At 30.4% G+C, this 23,989-nt stretch overlaps 2 protein-coding genes and 1 long non-coding RNA gene across 4 annotated transcripts; 2 read left to right on the forward strand and 1 right to left on the reverse strand.

Moving 5' to 3' along the window:
- Positions 1-8,827: 8,827 nt before the first annotated feature.
- Positions 8,828-11,984, forward strand: LOC105776106 (DEAD-box ATP-dependent RNA helicase 8). Of its 2 annotated transcripts, XM_012598588.2 has the most exons (5): positions 8,828-9,596; positions 9,819-9,879; positions 10,405-10,639; positions 11,056-11,124; positions 11,520-11,984. In XM_012598588.2, the coding sequence occupies exons 1-4, from the start codon at positions 9,319-9,321 to the stop codon at positions 11,109-11,111; spliced, it is 630 nt and encodes a 209-aa protein (XP_012454042.1). In that variant the 5' UTR covers positions 8,828-9,318; the 3' UTR covers positions 11,112-11,124; positions 11,520-11,984. The 2 variants fall into 2 exon arrangements, with proteins under 2 accessions (XP_012454042.1, XP_012454043.1); XM_012598589.2 differs by lacking the exon at positions 11,056-11,124.
- A 3,056-nt stretch (positions 11,985-15,040) lies between these two features.
- On the forward strand, positions 15,041-15,910 carry LOC105776110 (auxin-responsive protein SAUR71). The gene is made up of 2 exons (XM_012598599.2): positions 15,041-15,112; positions 15,248-15,910. The coding sequence occupies exon 2, from the start codon at positions 15,253-15,255 to the stop codon at positions 15,610-15,612; it is 360 nt and encodes a 119-aa protein (XP_012454053.1). The 5' UTR covers positions 15,041-15,112; positions 15,248-15,252; the 3' UTR covers positions 15,613-15,910.
- Positions 15,911-21,372: 5,462 nt separating this feature from the next.
- LOC128033762 (uncharacterized) lies at positions 21,373-23,161 on the reverse strand. The gene is made up of 3 exons (XR_008189797.1): positions 23,104-23,161; positions 22,548-22,634; positions 21,373-21,707 (listed from the first exon to the last, which is right to left on the reverse strand). It is a non-coding gene; the product is annotated as an uncharacterized LOC128033762 (long non-coding RNA).
- Positions 23,162-23,989: the final 828 nt, after the last annotated feature.

Consider the following 23,989-nt stretch of genomic DNA (forward strand, 5'->3'; position numbering starts at 1 on the left):
ATCTTGTATATAAGGTGACCCATAAAACCCTGTGAATCTCCATTGTGTACCACCATCATCTTCGCTTATCAAAACATCAATATGATTGTTTGAGAAGGTTTTAAGACTAACCTGAGTCTGCTCTTTCCATGCTAGACAGAGTCCTCCTCACGAACCTACTGCTCCAACTTCAAAACCATTCAGAAAACCACATCTTCGTCTAATATTCTCCATGCATTTTTGTAATAGCCCAATTTTAGGCTTAGTCGGAACAGTGGTTTCGGGACCACAAATCCGACGAAAAAAAAATGTAATGGCTTGAATTTTCAGAGGTGTCGGAACGGTGATTCGAGATCACTAAATTCGACAAATGGGTAGAAAATATTATTAATTTAGTAAGTATAAGTTAAATATGAAGTTAGGAAAATTTTTGAAATAGTGAATAGTGCACTAGAAATAAATATTAAAATAATTAGAATCGAAATGAGGTATCAAGACCTCGGGATTTTAAACTGAGCCATAAATATTTTTATAAATATTTATGGAGTGTTAAAAGTTAGTATTAAAGTTTCGTTAAGAAATTTTAAAGTTCGATAATTAATTGAACAAAAGGACTAAATTGTAACAAATGCAAAATTTTGGGAAATGATTAAATAGCTTAAATGATAAAAGGAAGAGGGCTTAAAAGACAAATAGACCCAAGGTCTATTTGGGCTGGACAACAGAGGCATGAAATCAGCAAGAAAGTAAGGAGAATTAAGGGCAAAATTGGAAAATTGCAAAATTTGCTTAATAAAGTTAGGACCCAAGTGGAATTATCTAGATTTCTCTTCATTTTCTGAATTCTCATCAGCTAAAACACCATGGAAGGGCTTCTTCAAGCTGGTTCTTCATATTTTTATTACAAGTAAGTTCAATTCTTGACTATTTCTTGAAATTTTTGTATTTTTATGACTTTTACAACTAGGCCCACTTGTTAAATTCATTAGTTTTGATTTTATGAAAGAAGTTGAAAGTTGATATGAATATGTGCTGGAAGTATATGATGATTTAGCATGAAATTAGAGCTTTAAATTGTTCATATGCTGATTTTATTGAAAGAATTGAATAGAAAGTGAATGTTTGGGACCTAATAGTAAAAGAGTTTGAAGATAGAGTTATATGTGGAAATTCTGAATTTCAATAGTTGTGGAACAACTTATAATGTCTAGTAAAGTACTAATTGAGAAAATTAGATTAATTGAGGGGTTAATTGAGAAAGGACCGAATTGTATAAACTGTGAAATTTGGGGCAAAATGGAAATCAACATTTTGCACTAAAGCAGTTTTGGACAGCAGCAGTAGTGTAACTTTGAAAATCACCAAAATTGTAGAGATTGAATTAGAGGATGAATAAAATATGAAACTAAAGCTTATTGAGTCTAGTTTCTTATAAAAGAAATGATGTGAGCAATGGAATTGTAAATCATGAGATATAATAGATTTTGTGAGACAAGGTCAGAATGAATTCAGGTTCCCTGTTCTGACTTTGGAAAATCATTAAACATTGTAAAAAATGATTATGAGTTATAGTTTATATGGTTAGAATCCTTAATGAGTCTATTTTAGAAGAAACAAGCTAAAACATCATCCGAATTCTGTACAATGAGATAATTAATTTTAGTGAAGAGTGGTCGGAACTGTCAGACAGCGAAACAGGGAAACTTTAAAGAATAAACTGTACTATTTGGCTGAACCAAAATTATGAAAATTTTATGGTATGAAGATATGTGAGTCTAGTTTCAGGTAAAATTAACGGATCTTAATTTGGAGCTCTGTAGCTCCGGATAAAAATAATTTAGTGACTCTGACTCGGATAAACAGCTTTGAATATACATGTTAGTGAATATTGAAATTATGGTTAATGTTGTTTAAGTGTGTTATACACATTAAGGATGTGGAATGGAGAGGAGGAGGAGGAAAATTGGGAAATATATGAATGATTCGTGTATAAATGGTCATATGTTTGATTATAACTCATAAACGATGAAATATGAATGATGCTTATTTTTGTGCATTATTGGTCATGGTTTAAGCTCATGTGTGAAAATAAAGTTTCATAGTATGTGTGTATGGTATATTCAGTATATGATTTGGCGTGAAATAATACCATGAATGGTTTATGAATTAACACATGTTGGTAAGCCTGATATATGAATAAATGATCAAATTGAGCGGAACGCCGTATTTGAGTACTTCTGATCAAGTGACAAAGTGATAAGTGGTAGCTTTAGCTACACTTATCTGATCAAGTGACAAGTGGAAAGTGATAAGTAATAGCTTCGGCTATACTTATCTGATCAAGTGACAAAGTGATAAGTGATAGCTTCGGCTATACTTATCTGATCAAGTGACAAAGTGATAAGTGATAGCTTCACTACACTTATCCGATCAAGTGACAAGTGGAAAGTGATAAGTGATAGCTTGGCTACACTTATCGATCAAGTGACAAGTGAAAAGTGATAAGTGATAGCTTCGCTATACTTATCGATCAAGAGACAAAGTGATAAGTAATAGCTTTAGCTACACTTATCGATCAAGAGACAAAGTGATAAGTGGCTACACTTATCGATCAAGAAACAAAGTGATAAGTGGCTACACTTATCGATCAAGAGACAAAGTGATAAGTGGCTACACTTATCGATCAAGAAACAAAGTGATAAGTGGCTACACTTATCTGATCAAGAAACAAAGTGATAGGTGGCTACACTTATCCGATCGGGGACAAGTGATAAGTGATCATACGTAAGACCATAGTTATACTATGGCAAAGTGAAAGTGAAGTACTCAATTTTCCGTGACTGCTCCTAATTTGATTAAGGATGGTAAGTGACAAATGGGCCCGAAAGAATTAAAGTAAATGGATAAGTGGTAGTGTATTTATATCAGGACGATGTTGTTATTCAAACTAAAGTGATATTTTCATTGCTAAATTGAGAATTTCATAAATGTGTTATTGAATGGTATAATCAATAAACATTGAGTTAAATGGTAAATACGTATTAGTTTTGAATTTGATGTCATTGAATTGTACGTGAATTAAATGGAAATTGCTAGTGATATGATTTAAATTATGAGCATGAGAAATTGCGAATTGAATGAAATGGAAATGAAGCATTAAATTGCATGAGTATGTATCGGGTCTCATGAGCCCTAATTATTATGATTATAATATTTTGAGGATATATTGTGAAAAGTTATAGAAACATGTTAATTATTTTGAAAGTTTTAATTTTGATGAAATTTTATAACTCGGTTAAATACGTTTACAAGTGTATGTGTTTTGGTAATGCCTCGTACCCTATTCCGGTATTGGATACGGTTAAGGGGTGTTACAATTTTTCACTGACTTTAGTCTCCATGATGAAGACTATTTGGGGATTATTCTGTTTCAGTAAAAACCGAAACTTTCTTACTGCCCGTGGACTCCCCAAGCCACGGACATTCCAACAAATGATTTTCATTGCATCCGGTCGGCTTGTCTTCTGGCAGCCGCCGATCTATACTGGTTAAGGTTTACAACTGGCATATTTATTTCCACCTCATGTGTTAACTCCTTTCCTTCCAATCTCTTCCTTTTAATTGTCTCACCCCGTGCTTCTTCTGTGTTAGAATCAACAATATCTGCCAATTTTCTCTTCTGCAATTTACTTTCAGCACCATGACATTCCATCGGTTCTGACGGTTTAACTCTTCTCCAACTGAATTTCTTAATTGGCTGTAACAATTCTTCGTCTGTTTTATTTTCTTCCAAATTATTCCTATCTTGTTCTCCTTCCATTGGCTCCCTTCCCTCTGTTTCTGTTATTGTCGCCCACACCTCTTTTTGCAATACTGTAATCTGACCACTATTTTTGCCATCAAACAAGCACGTTTCCTGATTCGCTGTGACTCCTCCTGTGTACAAGCTCTGTGATTGCAATTTTTTCCCTATAGCATTAAATTTTAGACACTCCTTTCCAATCAGATTTAATTCTGCTTTAAGTGCTAAAGAAAAAGGTGGGTCTTCTCTAATTTTGTCTTTTTCTGCAGGTTTCACTGCTGCACAATTTTGAAGATCATGCCCCATTAATCCACAACCAAAATAGAATTTCGGTAATTTCTCGTATTTGAAGGGGATCCAGTATTTGCTTCCATTGCTCCGTAAGACAAATATTCCCCTACGTAATGATTTCTGTATATTTAAATTGACTCTAAGGTGACAAAACTCACCATTAACTTCAGATCTAAAAACACCTCCAAAAGTAACCCCTATGGCATGCAAGAGATCTTTTTTATCAAATTCTGGTAGACATGGCCCAATCTTAATCCAAAAAGGGGATGAAACTAATCTGATCTGACTTCTTTCCACTGGTTTAGTCAATCGATCAAAGATGACTAAACTTTTCCTAAACAACCATGGCTGTCCTTCCAAGATAGTTTCTAAATCTTCCTCTAAATCAAACACAATCATAAACAGGTTTTGCCCTACCGATTGGATTTCAAACTTTTTCTTTATTTTCCAAGTACTTCTCATCTGCGCTTTGAAACTATCTGGATTGTATGATTTCTCTGTCCAAATAGTACAGATTAGAGTTGGTTTCTCACTTGGTTCCACCATCGAAGCTTTGACCGATAATTGTATTAATTCCTCTGCCAGCAGTGAGATCTCATCGCCCCCAAACCCGTCGTTGCCACCACTTTCCATCGTCCCAAGCCGCAGCAGCCACTGTTCTTGCTAGGATACTAGGGATAGCACTCTTGGCTTCTAGGGTTTTTTAACTCTTTGTATTTTTAAAATAATGTGTCATTGGCGTTATTAGACTGAAGTATAATTATATAAAAATTTCAGAGACCTAATGAAGCAATTACTTTTTTTAAATTGGATGAAGAAGTGGTGACGCCATTCCTCTAGCTGCACCAATTAAATGCTTTTAAACTTTTAGTCTATTTTCATGTTAGGTCTGTCCCATTTTAAAAGTAAATTTAAATATCCCTTAAAAATATAAGAATAAAAAAATAAATTATTTTCAAATTTTATTATTTAAAAAAAACAAACTTGAAAAGGACTTATTTTTTTATTCTTATATTTTGTAAGGACTATTTAAATTTAATTTTAAAAGGGGACAGACCTAACATGCAAATAAACCAAAAGTTTAAAAGAATGGGTCACAACTTTTTTCATCAAATTAAAAAGGGTAATTGCTTCATCAAATCTCTGAAATTTTTATATAATTATATTTCAATCCGATGACGACAATAGTACCTATAAATGTTATTTTTAAAAAAAATTGGAGGTGGTAACGCCAATGACAATCATTTACGCACATAAATTTTAAAGTGAGTCATTTTTATAAATAATCAAAAGTTTTTGGTATTTTTATAGAAAAGCCAAAATGGAATGAATCGACATGGGTTGCATTTTTGTCCTATGCTTTTAACTTTTCTTTTCCTTCTATTATGGTGGCTAACCTTGGACTTCTCCACCATCAAGAATGCGTTTCCCATTATGATAAATGATATTCTAGGTAAAATCACTATAAAGTCATTGTATTAAGAATTAAATTACATTCTACTCTCTTTATTTAAAAATATTAACACATTAATCCCTATAGACTAAAGAGTAAATTGGTCTTTTTTGTTAAAAATTTTAATCCATTTATATTATTAAAAATTGGCGTAGCTGATAGAATAATTAGACTATGACACATGACATGTTATATGTACCTTATGCTGACGTATAGAGACCATTTTTTAAAAGTAAAAATAGATAATTTTTTTAACAAAAATACTAATTTAATCTAATGTATAAGGAATAGTTCGCCCATTTTTTAAACAGAAAAAAGTAAAATGCAATCTAACTCCTAATACAAAAACTTCTATAATATTTTTATTAGATATCCCTATAATTCAACAATTTCATTTTCTAAGGAATCCGTAGCTGTTCAACATATGAAAGCAATCCCTTAGCTCAAATGCCACTCTCGTGAAGGCAAAAAGAAAAGAAGGCTACAATTTTTCCCAAAAACATTTCCTTGCAAACCATACCAATTATGAACTGACTCGTACAAGCCTTTGATGGGTAGGCAAAATTTGAGCCCTGGTCAAACTCTACATTCACATTAGCTCACGGTTGATAATATTTTAATTTTTTATTAGAAAAATAATAAATTAATCTTCGTATTTTATATGAAAGGATGTTGTTAAATGATTGTGTTGCAATTGACATATAATAGACATGTATATGAGTCAGGTCATCCGGCTTGATCTGAAGACTCATTTGAAAAGTAGGAGGGTTCAAGTAAAAATATAAAGCTGAAAAATGAGCTTAGGCAAAAAAAATAAAGTCCGTTTAGAAAACAGATGGGCCTCATGTAAGGCTTTTTTCCAGCCCAATCTAGCCCAAATATCAAAAAAAGATCTTTTTTTTACTGTTTTCTTGTTGTTTTTTAATGTTTTGTTGCTAACTTTTTTTTACTAAATTATGTTGTTACTATTTTGTTGTTTTTATTTAAATATTGTATAAATATTATTTTATTGTTGATTTTGTTACTATTTTAAAGGCATTTTCTTGTTAAATTGTACATATCTTAGTGTTATTTAAATATACATATTGTTTTTTAATTTATTTTCAATTTTTGTAGGAAAACATTTACTTTAATATTTTTAGTATTTTCGATGTATTATATTTTTTAAAAGGAATTATATATAAAATAATTAACACAGCGGGCCGGGGTCAGATTTTAGCATTTTATCCAAGTTGGATTTAGATAAAAATTTTATTTTATTATTCAAGTCAGGCCCAAACCTAACAATCGGACCTGAAATTTTGGTTGAACCCAGTAATATATAATAATGACTTGAAAGAAGAAATAATTAATCTGGAAAATGAATTAAAAAATTACTCAACCCAAATTATTAAAAAGAAAAAAAACCAATAATAGGGTTTGTCTACTTGTCCAGCTTAGTTTCAACTTGTGGGGCCTTAAACTCCGAAGCCCCAATTCCCATTTCCTTCGGTCTGATCCATTGTCACTGCTTCTATTAACTGAGCCCATTTGTAGAGTGTGGTAATCCTATTGTATTTGAATGAGTATTCCCACAAGTTAAGCCATCATTAATATTATCTCCTCCTGGATATTAGCTGATAAACTAAAAATTGATCCCCAATTATACCGCCTGAATTATCTCCTAATTCCAGCTTTCCTTTCCCCCAAGTCTCCTAGGCCGTTTCTCGACCACCATCCACAACCCCTAACTCTCTTTCTCGAACGGGCATATGGCTCGCAAGTCTCCTAGCCCGTTTTCAAAAATTAGATCGACGAAATGTCGTCTATTATATTTGCGACAACATAAGTCTCTTAATTTGTTTCCGAGATTTAGATCGGTGAAATGCCGTCTAATGTATTTGAGGCAACGTAAATCTCTTAGGCAGTTTTCAAAAATTAGATAGATGGAATATCATTTGCTATGTTTATGATAAACGTCACCATCAATAAGATCTATATCTTCACCCAATCATTTCATTTTAGATTGGTTATTACTTGATACTAAATTCATCAAGCGCATCTAAATGAAGCACAACTCCCCTTCAAAATCTTTATATTATAAAGCTGTGTAATTAATAAATGAAGAATCGGAAATTAATTATATATTATTGTAGTTCATATCATATATGTTAAATTAATTTTTAATTAGCTCATTACAACTATGTATAAATTGTTTATTAATTAAAGTAGTTGCATTTTCTTGTAATAACAAGAGATTATATATGGTTAATTTAATTTCTTTGAATAATTGTAAAATTGAATGAATAAAATAAAAATTTAATCCAAACTTTAAAATAAATTAAATATGATATTATTTGAAATTGAAATAATCTATAGTTAAACTGAATTAAGTTTGCACATAATTTTTAATATAGTAAACTTGAAAAAAAATTTAACAAAATTAGAATTGAATTTTAGAAATTGTTAAAATATATAAATTAATTTTAGTTTAATAATTAAAAATTTTAGAAATTGTTTAATAATTAATGGGTTTTTATCCAATTCAAGAGAGAGGAGCCCAATGCAATGGACCACATTACTTGTCGGCCATGGGGTTTCTTAACCCCCTAAGAAATCCATAGGCAATGGGGTGTCCTTATAGGGCTAACACTTCCCCGCTTTGATTGTTTTGATCAAACTCTTGCATTTTCGATTTTTTTTTCATAATGTGTTAATCGGACACTAATTTAATTAGAAAAAGAAGAAACAATCAAAATTATATAATAAAAGTAATATATTAATAAAGTTATATAAGTAATTTATTTTTTAAAATAAAAAAATCACTATCTTGATACTTAATAATCTTATCAATAATGGTTATTTTTCATTATTTAAATATATTTAAAAATATTTTTATTACTTTCACCCAAGACTAATAGATTTTAGAAGTAGAGTTCATTCCTGTTGCAGGCCTTCCTTATGGATGGTGGGCCACACCATTGCACACTGAGTTTCGGATGGTATATGGGCTTATAAAGTAAAGCCCGACCGATGATTTATTTTTAGGTAAATTACACAAATAGTCACCTAACTATTCAAAGTTTTCATTTTGATTAATTTAGGCATTCTAGTCGAAATTGCATATGGAAAATATGGAAAACATAGGTGGATTTTTTTTTTCTAAATTAAAATATTGTTTAAAAAATTTCAGTTTATAATTTCATTTTCATGTCAGTGGGCAAAAAACTCAATTGGAGCTTAACCCTAACAGCATCTTTGGTTGCCAATATACCCCTAATCAGTGGACCCTACTTAAGCCCCTTTATTCCGTTGTTTGGTTCATGGTAATGCTATTACGGGTGTAATACGATACTTACTTAATCTGTGAAATCCACCGATTTGTAATACATCCCTTTTCCTCAGTTTAGGTCCTGATTCAATTTTCTTCCCTGTTTTAGGCTCCCGATTGACGCTTCTGTCTTAGCCAAAGTCTTCTGTTTCTTCCTTCTACCTTTCTTCTCCACTCTCCTCACCGTTTCTCCTTCTCCCTGTTATATATTTTTTTGTATTATTATTTTCTCAATAGATCTGCGCAGCAGCACCCACCATTTTCATTTCAGATTTCCCATCTAACCGGTTTTTTTTCTTCATCTAACCAACCCTAGCAGCGTTGTTTCGTAGGACGACCCTCGGTTTTGCCACTATTTACGGCGTTAACCCATTGGAAGAAACTCCACTCTTTAACTTCCTTTTTTGCGGTTGTATATATAGATTTCTGTTTTTTCCTAGGTTTTAGAATTTGTTTGTTTTTTGGGGAGTTTAGGGCCGTGCTATGAATAATAGAGGGAGGTATCCATCGGTGCTCGGCCGTGGCGGCGGAGCGAACGCGAACCCTAGCTTTCAATCGAGGCCGGAGCAACCGCAGTATGCGCAGAGAAATTTGGTGCAGAATCATCATCATTTTCAACAACAGCAACATCATCATCATCATCTGCAACAGCAACAACATCAACAGCAGTGGCTCAGACGAAACCAATTGCCCGGCGGAAATGACTCCACTGTCGTCGATGAGGTCGAGAAGACCGTACAATCTGAAGCCGGCGACTCAAGGTTCTTTTTTGTTTCTTCTCATTTCTTCTTTTTAATTGCATTTGTGATTAGTTTTTATTTAATTTTCTTGTACATGTTACGTATTGAATGTTCATAATTATATTTTTTTTCACAAATTAAATTTCTTGTGCATTGTTTACAGTTATTGATTTTTTATTGAATTTTCTTTTATGTATTTCATATTGAATTGTGCATGGTTTTACATTGTTTTTCATCTTTCAGTTCACAAGATTGGAAGGCAAGGCTAAAGATGCCACCATCAGATACACGCTACAAAACGGAGGTATTTTTGTTAATGATATTAATCGAGTAGATATTGAAGTTAATACAACCTTTTTAATAATATTGCATAGCTTACCTATCGTTTTAAAAATACCTTGAAGTTTCTGCTTTTACCAGTTATGGTTAAAGAAATTGTAGCATTGGTTTTGTTTATTTCGCTATATATAATTGCCATACCTTCATTAAACTATGAAAATTCTCGAAGGAAAATTTTCTGGCTTATGTTATTTAGGCAATGCAGGTGAATTACTCATTAATTTCCTATAGGGTATATGATTTTGAATGGACAGTTTCCAAAGATTATAACTTAAGGGCACTGATACTAGTTCCTTGATGTTGAGGCCTTCTGAACAAAGGGCCATTTTTAGGCTTGCAATTGCATTTCTTTATCCTCGATAGCACTCTATCTTGTTTCTCTGATATAAATTTCAACAGGGCATGGCAGTGCTTTTGTTGGTATTTGGATATTTTTTAAAATTTTAATTTTGACGCTTATGTACTGATCTGCCTATTAAATTTGTGCCAGGATGTGACTGCTACCAAAGGAAATGAATTTGAAGACTACTTTCTGAAACGTGAACTTCTTATGGGAATATATGAGAAGGGCTTTGAAAGACCATCTCCTATTCAGGAAGAGAGAATTCCCATTGCTTTAACTGGAAGTGATATTCTTGCTAGAGCCAAAAATGGAACTGGGAAAACTGCAGCATTTTGCATTCCTGCATTGGAAAAAATTGACCAAGATAACAATGTTATTCAAGGTTAGATTTCATCTACATTTAATTTCTTGATTGTGTGTGTTTGTGTTACCAATTCAAGCCCAATAAAATGGCAGTGGGTACTAAAAGTAGGATTCTTTGGCCATTTCAATTATTTATTGTTCTTCTAGTTGTCTGATCTGCTTGTCAATCTGATATTGGAGAAGTGTGAGTGTCATTTGTTTCATTTCTTTTAACTGATATTTGAATTATGGGCTTTGGCATGGACGGACTTAGTTGACTAACGATCAAATCTTTGTAGCAGTTCCTTAAACATGTGCATTAGGTCCTCCATTTTGTAAGTTGGTGCAACTTTTTCCATCAGTCCAAGCAGAAATTTTCACTCGTCTTTCTGAAACCTTCCAAATTAAGTTCTTTGTTGACCCTTTTGCTATAATTTGAAATATGAGTTATATTAGGTGCAATGCCGAGGGATGTTTTCAACACACTACCACCGTTTAGCTGTGGACTATAGGAACAATTCCAAGGTGTGTCTGCTTTTTGTTGGATAATATATTTTTTAAACTGAAGTTTATAGCATTTATAATTGGAAAATTATATTAGGTGCAGAGAGAGTGAATGAGATATTTTGAGTTGTACAGCATCAGTTTGAAGTCTTATCTGCCAATTTGTTTAGTGAAAATTTGTAAAATGCAGGGCTCATTGCTATTTTAGTGTTGATTTTTCCTTGAATTTAGTTCATATTCTCAGATTATTGAAATGTGCATTAATCAATACCTTCTGTTATTAAGAACCTTTAGGACAAAAAGATGTAGATGTATTTTGTTGTATTTATCTACATCTTTGTTTATAGAGAATCGACTGAATTGCAAAATTTTAGCATCTGCTATGATGAATGTCACCTGACTGGTAATCATTTCAGGGCTTCCTGACTCAGTACTATGAACAGCTGCCAGTAAGTCTAGAGAATTTGAGGCTGTATACGGGAAACACCGAAGCATGGGATCTGAAGACAAGTTGCCAATGCAAAGTAGTCTTGTAGTTTTTATTCGGGAACTAATCAGCCTTACACGCTTAAAGACATGCGAGGAGGGCACTTGTATTAGGTCATTGACTCAACTTCAACAGAGGGCAAGGATGCTTCTACATCAACATTGATTGAATGAAATCCATGTAATATTTGTAATTTTTCCCAGGGTCATTCATTTTCGGATATAGTTAGTGATGTGAATATGATTGTGACTAATATGCTATCTAGCATTTTGTAAAGTTTGGGTGGGCTAGAAAATTGGAAAACATATTAGTTGGTAGCTGGAAGGTTGAAATGATCTGACCGACATTTTGTACAATGCAGTTTGAATTAAGTAATTAGCAGTATTTGTGAAAATTTGGGTGATCAAGTTCAACATTGCTTAAAGGTCATAATGCTTGGCACTGGTTAAATGTATAAATTATATATCATTATTAAATTATATTTAATATTAATTATTTTAAATTATATAAATTCATATAAGAAAATTTATTATCAAGAATTTTATGAAATTATATATCATTATTAAATTATATTTAATATTAATTATTTTAAATTATATAAATTTATATAAGAAAATTTATTATCAAGAATTTTATGAAATTAAATATTATTATTAAATTATATTTAATAATAATTATTTTAAATTATACAAATTCATATAAGAAAATTTATTAGGTATAATTATTTTAAATTTTATTAAATCATATATTTTAATTAAAATATATTTAATATTAATTATTTCAAATTATATTTTATAGTATCATATATTATGATTTTAGTAAATTCATATAAGAATATTGATTATTAAGAATTTTATTAAATTATATATTTTAATTATAATATATTTAATAATAATTATGCTAAATTATCTATATTATGATTTGAGTAAATTCATATAAGAATATTAATTATTAAGAATTTTATTAAATTATATATTTTAATTATAATATATTTAATAATAATTATGTTAAATTATCTATATTATGATTTGAGTAAATTCATATAAGAATATTAATTATTAAGAATTTTATTAAATTATATATTTTAATTATAATATATTTAATAATAATTATGTTTAAATATGATTAAATTATTTATTATTGTTAATAATAATCTTATTAAAATTTAAATAACAATAACAATAATCATTTACCAAAATAAATTAATGCTAAGGGTATTCTAGTCATTTTAGTTTTTTCCATTATGCTATTACACCTTTATTCCATTCAACCAAACACAGGATTACTATTACGCCTCTATTCCATTACATTCAACCAAACAGTTGATTTGCTATTACACCTCTATTCCATTACACCTCTAATCAAATAGAGCGAACCAAACGTGCCCTAAGTCAATTGTTTCAGCGAGGAAAAAATTACAGAGAGAGTTGGGGCCTAGAGGTGAAACTTCGATTCTCCGTTATCATTTCTAACACCGACCTCTTGAAGTCTTCATAAGAATCTTCCGATTTCTTCATCACCACTACGCTCTCCGGCACCTTCCCTCCCGCCGATCTCGATGAACCTCTCCATGGTTGATTTTCATTCTCTGATGACAATCCTTTATGCTTCTTCTTTTTCGTTGTCATCACACTGTTTGCTTTCTTTCATTTTTCCCTCTCAATTTCTTGTCTTCACTGCTGTATCACTAGTACCAGAGAAAAGGGGCAAAAATAATGCAAATGTTCCCAGATTTTAAGGTCCTCTGCCACGTAATTTTTGCTAAAATGGGGAAGGTTTGGCTTTGGACCACAATAGAAAATTGGAATGAAACTGTAGCCAGCAACAGTTGCTTTGTTCCTTTGAAATTTTGGGGAAGATGAGAATCTCAAGTTGCCAATTTATCATCACCACCAGGAATCTTAAATGTAGCTTTCTTTTTTAATGCATTAGGCTGTGCTGGAAATTACATAAAATAGGTAGAAAATCAGAATGTTAGGAAAAAAATTCCACGTGGGTTTTCGTGTGCAAGTTTAATGGGAGTGCTCAAATTGATCAAACTATATAAAGTAAGTGTCTAAATCATAAAACATTTTTGCACCTAAAATGAAATTTTTTAATATCTGAATGATTATTGGTGTAATTTACATTTTTTTTACTTTCTTTTCTTTTATGTGTAAATAAATTCATCCTATTATTTTTTATTATTTTAATAGGTTTCATATACCATTTGATACTTATATTTAGAGCCAATGTTCAATTAAACCAAATTGTGTATTAAAACCAAATTCAAGTATAAAAATAAAAAAACATATAAATACCAAATCGAACTTTAAAATTAAATATAAATACCAAATAATATATTAACCCTCTAAATATTACACTAAATTATTTGAGTTGTTAGTTTGCTTAAATTCCATCAAAATTGGATTCATAAAATTTATCTTACCCATCAATGATAAAGTTCTTAAAAGGTTTAATGACAAATTTAGCCACTAACATTTATATGTTTTATCAAAATGGTCTTAATTGTAATTTTTAGTCTTTTTGGCCATCAACCTTTGATTTTTTTAAATTACATTTTCTAATAGATTTAATGAATAAATTCATGAGATTTAATGAATAAATTAAAGGTTTCAATCTTTCACATGTTTGTTTATTGAAAAGTTTTTTACTGAGTTAAATTTTTAGATAATTACGTTTATTTTATTTAAATTAAGATTTATTTTTAATTTAATGTATTGTTTATTTATTTTATTATTTTTCACATGCAATTATCTTATTGGGTTATCTAAGTAATAAATTACATATTATTAAAAATATTTCACACATGAACTTTCACATCATTCCCATTAACTTTTTAACGGTATTTTCATTAAAAATGTTAGAAAAACAAATTGAAAAAAGGAACAAAGGTTTATGGCCAAAACAAGCTCAAAAATATAATTAGGACCATTTTAACAAAATATGCAAACGTTAGTGGCCAAAATTATTATTAAGCCTTTTTAAAACTTGTTAGTAAGGAATATTTTAAAAACCATAAAATTTAAAACAATAAGAAAAACACAGGATATTATCTAGTATAATTAGAAGGCCCAGGGCCTTGGTCCCCGAAGTTATTTGAAAACTTTCTTTAAACCTTTTATTCTTTTTAAATTTTAATTAGATCCTTCCAAAATTTTTATCAATTCTCATTAGGTCTTTAAATTTTTAAAAGTTTTAATTAAATCTACCAAAAACTTTAGACATTCTCAATAAATTTTTGAAAATTTTAATTAGGTACCTCAAAATTTTTTTCCTTGGAAAATAAAAGAAATTTCTCACTTATATGAGTCCTTGAAAATATTAATGGGCAATTAAACCATATTTTTATGAAGTGTATATTCGTTTCTCATTTTAAATATTTTTTTATGATAAATGATGCATGTGGTTGGGATTTGTGGCTCTTCCATTACTCCCTCTTAAAAAAAAAAAAAACTAACGCACCCTTCTAATCTAAAAATATTTTGATTCCTTCTCTCTCATATTTTATGTACTTTTAAAGTACTCCTTTTTGTACCTTAACTCTTTCATTTTCACTCCGCTCTATGAAATAAAACGTTTTTTTTTTTTTACTCTCAGCTTTTTTTTTTCCTCTTCTTTGATCGTTCTTTTTTTTTTTGTTCTTTCTGTTTCTAGGTATAATGAAGAAACTGATGAGGAGACTGTCACGAGTTAGGGTAAACCACTCGACTCAGTACTCAATGCTCCGATCCGAGGCATCCGATCCTCCTGCGGACCCCACCAAGCGAAGACCCGACGTACCGGAAGGGCATTTCCCGGTTTACGTCGGGATGGATCAGACGTCGACGCGTAGGTTCATCGTCAGTGCTGAGTTGCTGCGGCGTCCGATCTTTGTTGAGTTGTTGAACAGATCGGCTCAAGAGTACGGGTACGAGCAAAGGGGAGTGTTGAGGATCCCCATTAACATCGTCATATTTGAGCGTGTTCTTGAATCTCTCAGGCAAGGTCGAGATCCCTCAAGCCTAGATGAATTGATCTAGGTTTTTTACATAATTACTAAGATAAAAATAAAATAAAATAAAAAAAGAAGAAAGAAGAAAGAATGTTGTTTTTCCTTTCTTTCTTTCTTTCTTTCTTTTTTTCAAAAAAAAAAAACCGATAATTCTTATTAGGTGAGATTCCTCGTTGTCCTTTGTATATAATGTGGTGAAGGGGAAGTAGGTTTCTTTGCTGTAAAATAGCAGTTAGTTGAAAAACCAGCAAAATTAAAGTTAAGACTCTTTTCTTTCCTTAAGAAATTTGATTATTATAAATAATAAAAAAGAAGCGAGTTTTTTTATCTTTTTTTATTTTTATTTTTGATAATTTGAGTGATTTTTTGCAGATATATTAGAATTACTTTGTTAATTACACTTATTTTAATATTATTGCTAAACTTAGCTGTTAAGCCAATTAAAAAAAGTATCTTATTACTATAGCTCTGAAATTAGTAGCTTAGATTAGAAAAGTAGACTTTTAAATTTTACTTTGTTCACAAAATCCTTAATTTCTGTTTCTCTCTTTCTCTCATCCTTCTATTTATCCACATACTTTTTATTTTGCTTCACAATTTCGATCTATTCATAATCAGATTGATTTTGTCTTTTACTTAATGCAAAAAAAAAAAAATTGCTATAATGATATGGCCAATATATCATATCTTGACTGATTCTTTGGATCCAGATAATCCAAAGCTATGAGTTGGTTATTAATGCTGTAGTTATTAGCTTATACTGTGGTCTGCCCAATTACCTTTAGAGAAATTAAGCAGTTAACCTCTTTTATTTTGAGGCTAAACTATCAAAATATAAAAATATTACTTTTGTTTTTTAAGTTATATTTTAATTATTTATTTTTAAAATATTATGTTTTAGTCATTTATGTTAACATATTGTAACATTTTAGTCACTGAATTGTTAATTGCCGTTAACGGTGTCACGGTAAGTTGATGTGACATGTTAAATCATCATTTCAAACAAAATTTTAAATTAAATTATATAATTAGTCCCCATATTTTTTCGTTTTGAGCAATTTATTCTTTTAAATTTCTTTATTTTCTATTATCTTTTGCTTCTCTCTATTTTCTCCTTTCTCTTTTAACTTAAAATTTTTATTTTAACATGTCACGTTAACTCACAGTTACATCGTTAACAATCATTAACGCTCAATTACTAAAATGTAACTTGAGAGAAACAAAAGAGATTATTTTAATAATTCATCCTTATTTTGATAGGTTAGAATTTAATTTTCGTATTTTATCAAATTGTTCAATTGTTTATAAATACATGGAAATTAATTATTAATTTTATTTATAAAAAATATAGTTTAAAATTGATGCCAAAAAATTAGGCGAATGAGTAGGGGGAATTGGGTTAGAATTCGAAAGGGAGGGATTACGGAACTGTACCGTCATTCAAAGAGTACAACAACTGTCGTACGGAATTCCTCAAATTAGGTTCTTAATAAAAAAAAAGGCTCCGAAAGTCACTTGTAACGTAATCTGCAACTGTAGATTCCTTTTTGTATTAGTATATTCTGATGTCGACACGTGGTACAACATAAAATAATGATTAAATTAAATTAAATTTTAGATGGAAAGAAGGGAGACGCATATTTTAAGTGCGTTGCCGTGTAGTCAATTACCAATTGCATTGCATGTGATTTATAGAAATTTGTTTCAACATAACTCACTTTAGTTATCGTGTAACTGCCATTTCTTCATAACTCTTCACCTTTTTTCTTTCAATATAAATAATAATTTTGGATTAATACGAGTTTTTTTCGTATTGGATAGTACTAAAGCTATTCAAATCATTCAAAAAAATGTAGTTGATCACGTGCTATTAATAATATGTAACAATTTACATGTATGATTAAAGTTACACGTACCTTCAGAGTGAGTAACAATGTAACTGATGGGTTAGCATTAATGGCGTTTTCAAGATTGGTGGGTAGATACTTTTTCATGCAACTGTCGGATAAAATCCTCTTGTTGTTACATAATGATTATTTTAGAGTGGCTTGACTCCGATTATTTTAAGCTCTGATTTAATCATTATCTTTGCACCAAAAATATATGTAAATTATTTTCTTGATTTTTAAGTTGGATAAACGTTGCTATCCTTTAGTGTAAGCATGTCTCGTTCAACTTTTCTTATATTTATGCTATTTTTATTATATATATATATAATATACATGAATGTATTTTATAAAACATTCAAATATTTTTTATACAATATTTCAAATTATTGTTGATATTTTAATAATTTAATCGTTGAATTTATCAATATAATTGTCCATTCGTGTATGTAAAATTTCGAATCGATCGATATCTCTATCGTATTGATTTCTAAGATTGTTTATAACATATGGTCAACTTTTGCTATTAGTCCATGTACTCTGCATGAGTTAGGGATTTAGTCCTTTTAATTTGATTAAATTTAGTTGCTATAGTACTTTTTGAATCATTTAATTTTAGTCCATGTGCATTTTAATTTTGAAATCTTAGTCCTAACCAAATGATAGTAGTTAAATACGTTTGGTTAAATTCTACTATTAATAATGTACTATGTGTAAAGTTGTAGGTTTAGTCCATGTTCTCCAACTGGATCATTCTTAGTCGCTATATTCCTCGAATTTCAAAATTTTAGTTTTAATGTTAACGGCCATTGTTAAATTTAGTAATTGGTGTTTTTAGTAATATCTGAAAATAATAAATTGACATAGCATTACATATACTATAATAAGTTTGCCGCATCCAATTTTGAAAATAGTAGAACTTAAAGTGATGAATTTAACAGTTGTCATTGTTCGCGACTGAAATTTGAGATTTTGCAAAGTACAAGGACCAAAAATGATCAAATTAAAGAATAAGGGCTAAATCCATAACTTATGTATAGTATAGGAACTAATATTAGAATTTAACATTTTATCATAAAAATGATCATCACTTTCGGGCCCAAAATGTAAAAGGTTAATGGAGATAGCTACTCTTAAAAATATAGGCCCAGAAATGTAAGAGGTGCCAGTGGATTACTGGGATCAGCCGAAATAATAACTTACAAAAAAAAAAAACTTTTGGGCCTCTATCCTAAAATGATTTTTTTTTAATTTTTAACGTGAATTCTATTATTTATGTTCCGAAATTATGGCTATAAAGATTTTAACAATTTTTTATAAAAAATTAAATTACACTATTAATAAATATAAATATATATTTTTAAAATTCAAACATTATTTTTGTCAGAGTTACCTTAATTAACAAATATTGATCAAATGAAGCATTTAAGACGGCACATAATAATTGAATAAAATGTAATTACTACTGTAGTAAATACACTTTTTGTATTACAAAAATTATAATTTTCTAGACATATTTGGTTGACAGAGTGTAATTACATTACAATTCCTATGTCATATTTTATACTACAAATTTTAATTATATAGTCACATAATTTAATTTTTTCAAAATTATTAGCAAGATAAAAAATTTCTAAACAAGTAATAAATTAAAATCAAATAAACATATGTATTATGTTAATCCAAAAAAGTAGTTGATAATGCAAATTGTTAATAAAAATAACAAGAAGAACAAACACCATATGTAAATTTACCTAATTGTTCTAGTGTCCTATATTTGTTGAGTTATTCCCTCTTTAATATTTAACAGAAGCTCATTTTTATCAATTGTTGGTCCTTGACTAAGTTCATCATCATCTGGATTTGAACCATTAAGATTATCAATATTTTTTTCCATATACTCTTTGAAGTATAGATCATCCAAAATCCACCTACGAATGAAGCTATGAAGTATGCAACGTGCTAAAACAATCTAAATTTGTTTTTTCTATACTATATTAAGGTGGTGTTGTTAATATTGGAAATATTTTTTTAGAACAAACAAAAGTCCTATCAAGCCTCACCTACATTTTGAAGCCTTAAATGTCCCAAATTAAAGAGTTCGTGAGTCATCTTTAGTGCTTGTGTCTAGCTCCATTTTCTCAAATTGTATTTTACCCCACGAAATGGTGCAATAAAATATTTTGTATTTACATAATTAACATCTACCATGTAATATTTGGATTCACAATGCAAATAGTATGTAGCTTTAATTATAAAAAAAATTATAAACTTAATTTGGAGAAAGAATTAGGCTAGGTTATAACCCTTTTTATAATATGTAAATTAAGTGAAAATAATATAAAATTTATAAGAAATAACATTGTAACACCCCTAACTCGAGTTCGTCGTCAGAACAGGGTTACGGAGCATTACCGAAGTTTACAAAATTAATTATTAGACATTTCATTTCATTTAGCATTCCTATTTGAAACAAATCAAAATTATATATATTGTCCCTTAAACGAGCCCTCGAGGCCCAAATTACGCATTAGAAAAAATAGGGACTAAGTTAAGAATTCAGAAATTTTTTCAGAAATATTTAAAATTTTCAACACTGCAAGGGTCACACAGCCGTGTTAGCATTCTGTTTTGTGCAAATTCAAGATACAGGGGATAGGTGGCCATGTCACCTGGCAGTGTGTCACACACGGTTGAGACACACTCCCGTGTGGACGAAAACAGACCATTTTACAAGCCACATTTCTCACCCAATTTGTTACTAACCTAGCCCCACCAATTCGCAAATCTACAAACTATAACATTGCATTCAACATAAGCTAAAATAAGTGGCTAATCTCAATAATTTACATATAGACCAACATTAAACAAAATACCTATACATGCCATTATGAACAAAATTAAAACATTTGAAATTACCGATAGAGCCAATGGATAGTATGATATATCTCCGACAAGCTTCCAACCTAATCAAACTTAATCAAGGAAAACAATTATGTAAACAATGAATGCTTAATAGGCTCGTATAAATTTTAATCATATCAATTCATTTTAAATAAGAAATTTATAAATATCCAGAATAATCCAATATTGATACCACAATATTCATAAAGTATATTCAACAACTTTAACTATTCCAAATTTCTAAATTTTCATTTGCATTTCTTTACTTTCCTCACTGATTCCATATGCATAACTCACCAGTCATAAACATATCATACCACCATAACTACAAGCTAATGCATTTCAACATAGCCATTTTTTTAAAATTAATCACATGATAAACTATAACACCCCTTACCCGAGACCATTGCCGGAGTCGAGCACGAGGCATTACTTAACTTATCTTACTAATTCGGAGCTTAAAAATTTACTTTGAAAATTAATTTCACTATTTATAGCAAACCTGTCCAATCGCGCAGCAGTTACTAAATTGATTATAACTCGAGCTACGGGACTCGAAATTTAATTCCGTAAATTTTTCCTGAAACTAGACTCATATATATTCCTACCATAAAATTTTTAGAATTTTTGGCTTATCAAATTAGTACAGTTTATTAGTTAAAGTCTCCCATGTTTCACCAATTGACTGCCCTGACCTCTTGTCACTAAAAATAAATTTTCTCACTGTAGGATTTTCATATGAAGTTATTACTTATTTCTATAGAAAATAGACTCAATAAGTAATCTAGACATATAAACTACATCTCATAACCATTTTTATACGATTTTTAATGATTTTCTAAACTCAGAACAGGGGACTCCAGAAATAGTTCTGACCTTGTCTCACTAAAATTCCCATATCTTAAAATATAAATTTCCTTTTGCTACACCGTTATTTTTCCATGAAAATAGACTCAATAGTATTTAATTTCATATATCATTCACCATCTAATTCATTTTATACCATCCTAGGTGATTTTTCAAATTCACGTCACTGTGCTGCCTGAATTCTGTTTCTTTGCAAAATTTTATCCTTTCATGATTTCCATGCATAATTTATCACCTAATCTTTCATAACAACAAACACCTTCATACTTAACCATTTTAATGACCATACATCATCAAATGCTTACACAGCATTTGTTAGCACAATCATAATTACAAACATGCAAAATAACTAAATCCCTATACATGCCATAACTTCAACGTATTTCATCATAAAATACCGAGCAGTTGTGGTTGATAGTGTGGACGATCTCCGACTTCTTTAGGATTCTTGAAGTAGCTTGCAATACTATACGAGGAAGAGAAATAAAAGAAGTAAGCATAAAGCTTAGTAAGTTTACTAGCAAATAAATAACAACATTAAACACAAATAATTAAACTCAAGTGTCTATATCTCTAGTTTACTCTTTAGTTAATCTCATTCTAGTTCTCTTGCTTATTTACTTAGAATACTTGTGTGCATAACTTACCCATCTCTTGCTGCATCGTTGAACATCAATTGATAGTATAATAAGTTCTTAACTCTTATAACTTACCTGAGCTTGCCATTTATGCTTTAAACTGAATTTTCATGAATATGATTCGCTTATTAGCCCGTTGAGCTACATTGGAACAATAAGGATACTCGGGTCTCTTCTGATAATAACATGCCAAAGCCATGTCCTGACATGGTCTTACATGGGATGTTCTCATCTCGGTGCCCATGCCATGTCCTGACATGGTCTTATAGGGACCTCTCATCTCGGTGCCAACGCCATGTCCTGACATGGTCTTACATGGGACCTCTCATCTCGGTACAACGCCATGTCCTGACATGGTCTTACATGTGACCTCTCATCTCGGTGCCAACGCCATGTCCCAGACATGGTCTTACATGGGACCTCTCATCTCAAGGATGCCAATGCCATGTCCCAGACATGGTCTTACATGGGATCTCTTTACCCAAATGTCATGACATTTGTATCCAATACTATCCTTATGTATCAACGGAACTTTTTAATTTTTATTCTCTACCATTTCATGCTTGGGTCATCATCAAATAAATTCATGAAATAAATATATAATTGCTGGAAAATAAAAACATTAATAATAATTATTAAAATATTGTATTTATTTACCGTAAACTTACCTCGGTATCAAATATAGTCCAATTCACCAACTTAGTCTTCAACTTTATTCTTCCCTTTGTCTAACCTCGAGTTTCGTTCTTCTTGATCTAAAGTAGCAAATTTAACTAATTTAATACTCACATTCATCAAAACGGCCCTCGACTCTAAATTTTTCAAAATTACAATTTTGCCCCTAAACTTTTGCATAATTACATTTTTGCCCCAAGGCTCGGAAATTAAAATTCATCCCTTATTCTTATGTTTTATGATATGCTGAACATTTTTCTCTTCTATGCCAACATCAAATTCCCACTCTAACATGTACTTATGAACATTAGGTATTTTTACCGATTATGTCGTTTTACTCGTTTTCGCTTAAAATCGGCTAGCAAAAGTTGTTTAACATAATTTATAGCTTCATATTCTATCATAAAACACCAAAATAAACACTTTTCACCTATGGGTATTTTTCCAAATAAAAACCCTAGGTTAAATTATTGCTAAAATAAGCTAAATGAAGCTACTAGAATCTCAAAAACGTAAAGAACATTAAAAACGAGGCATTGGATCACTTACTATGGAGCTTGGAAGCTTGAAAACCCTAACTATGGCTTCCCCCTTTGCTGATTTCGTCCTAATGAAGAAGATGATGATTTTTGCCATCTTTTTCCTTTTTAATTCTTTTTATTACTAGATTACCAAATTGCCCCTAATTTAAAAAATTTCTATTTCACTTATCTCATGTCCATTTTTGTCTACAAAGTTACCAATGGTCTAATTACCATATAAGGACCTTCAATTTAAAGTTTCATAACAATTGGACACCTTTAACATGTAGAACTCAACTTTTGCACTTTTTACAATTTAGTCCTTTGACTAAATTGAGTGCCTAAACGTCAAAATTTTCGAACGAAATTTTCACGAAATAATTTTGTGAAATTGTAGACCATAAAAATATAAGAAAAATAAAATTTTCCTTATCGGATTTGTGGTCCCGAAACCACTGTTCCGATAACCTTAAATTTGGACCATTACATAAACCATTTCATAAGAAATTGCATAACTTAAAACTTACCACTCTTTCATGAGCACAAGTATATTTTCATTTGAGCACTTACCCTTTCAACGCATCATATAAATAAATATATTACCATTTAACTAGTAGCTTGGCACTTGTCTAAGCATCAACAACAACACTTGTTAGCATACTTGAGCATGTTTCATATAAATTCAACATTGATAAACTTATTTTATCAACATATCACACTTGAATTTATTACTCATCACAACCTCAATCGATGAATACACTTATTTCAGATTAACACCAATAATAACATTAAGTCTTCAAACATTAATTTCATATGTCACTTATCAGATCTTATTGAATCGGGGAATGACTTACCGATATGAGTACATTATATTCAGAAGCCCGAAGGCTGCACAGAAGCATATAAGTGCTAAT

Source organism: Gossypium raimondii, chromosome 10, assembly GCF_025698545.1.
Source record: "Gossypium raimondii isolate GPD5lz chromosome 10, ASM2569854v1, whole genome shotgun sequence".
Classification (NCBI taxonomy): domain Eukaryota; kingdom Viridiplantae; phylum Streptophyta; class Magnoliopsida; order Malvales; family Malvaceae; genus Gossypium; species Gossypium raimondii.

What these genes read in the sequence shown, in the direction of transcription:
- LOC105776106 (XM_012598588.2), top strand. Translation starts at nt 9,319, where the DNA reads ATGAATAATAGAGGGAGGTATCCATCGGTGCTCGGCCGTGGCGGCGGA. An exon ending in TCTGAAGCCGGCGACTCAAG is followed by an intron (nt 9,597 to 9,818) that starts GTTCTTTTTTGT and finishes TTCATCTTTCAG; the next exon opens with TTCACAAGATTGGAAGGCAA. An exon ending in ATACACGCTACAAAACGGAG is followed by an intron (nt 9,880 to 10,404) that starts GTATTTTTGTTA and finishes AATTTGTGCCAG; the next exon opens with GATGTGACTGCTACCAAAGG.
- LOC105776110 (XM_012598599.2), top strand. Translation starts at nt 15,253, where the DNA reads ATGAAGAAACTGATGAGGAGACTGTCACGAGTTAGGGTAAACCACTCG.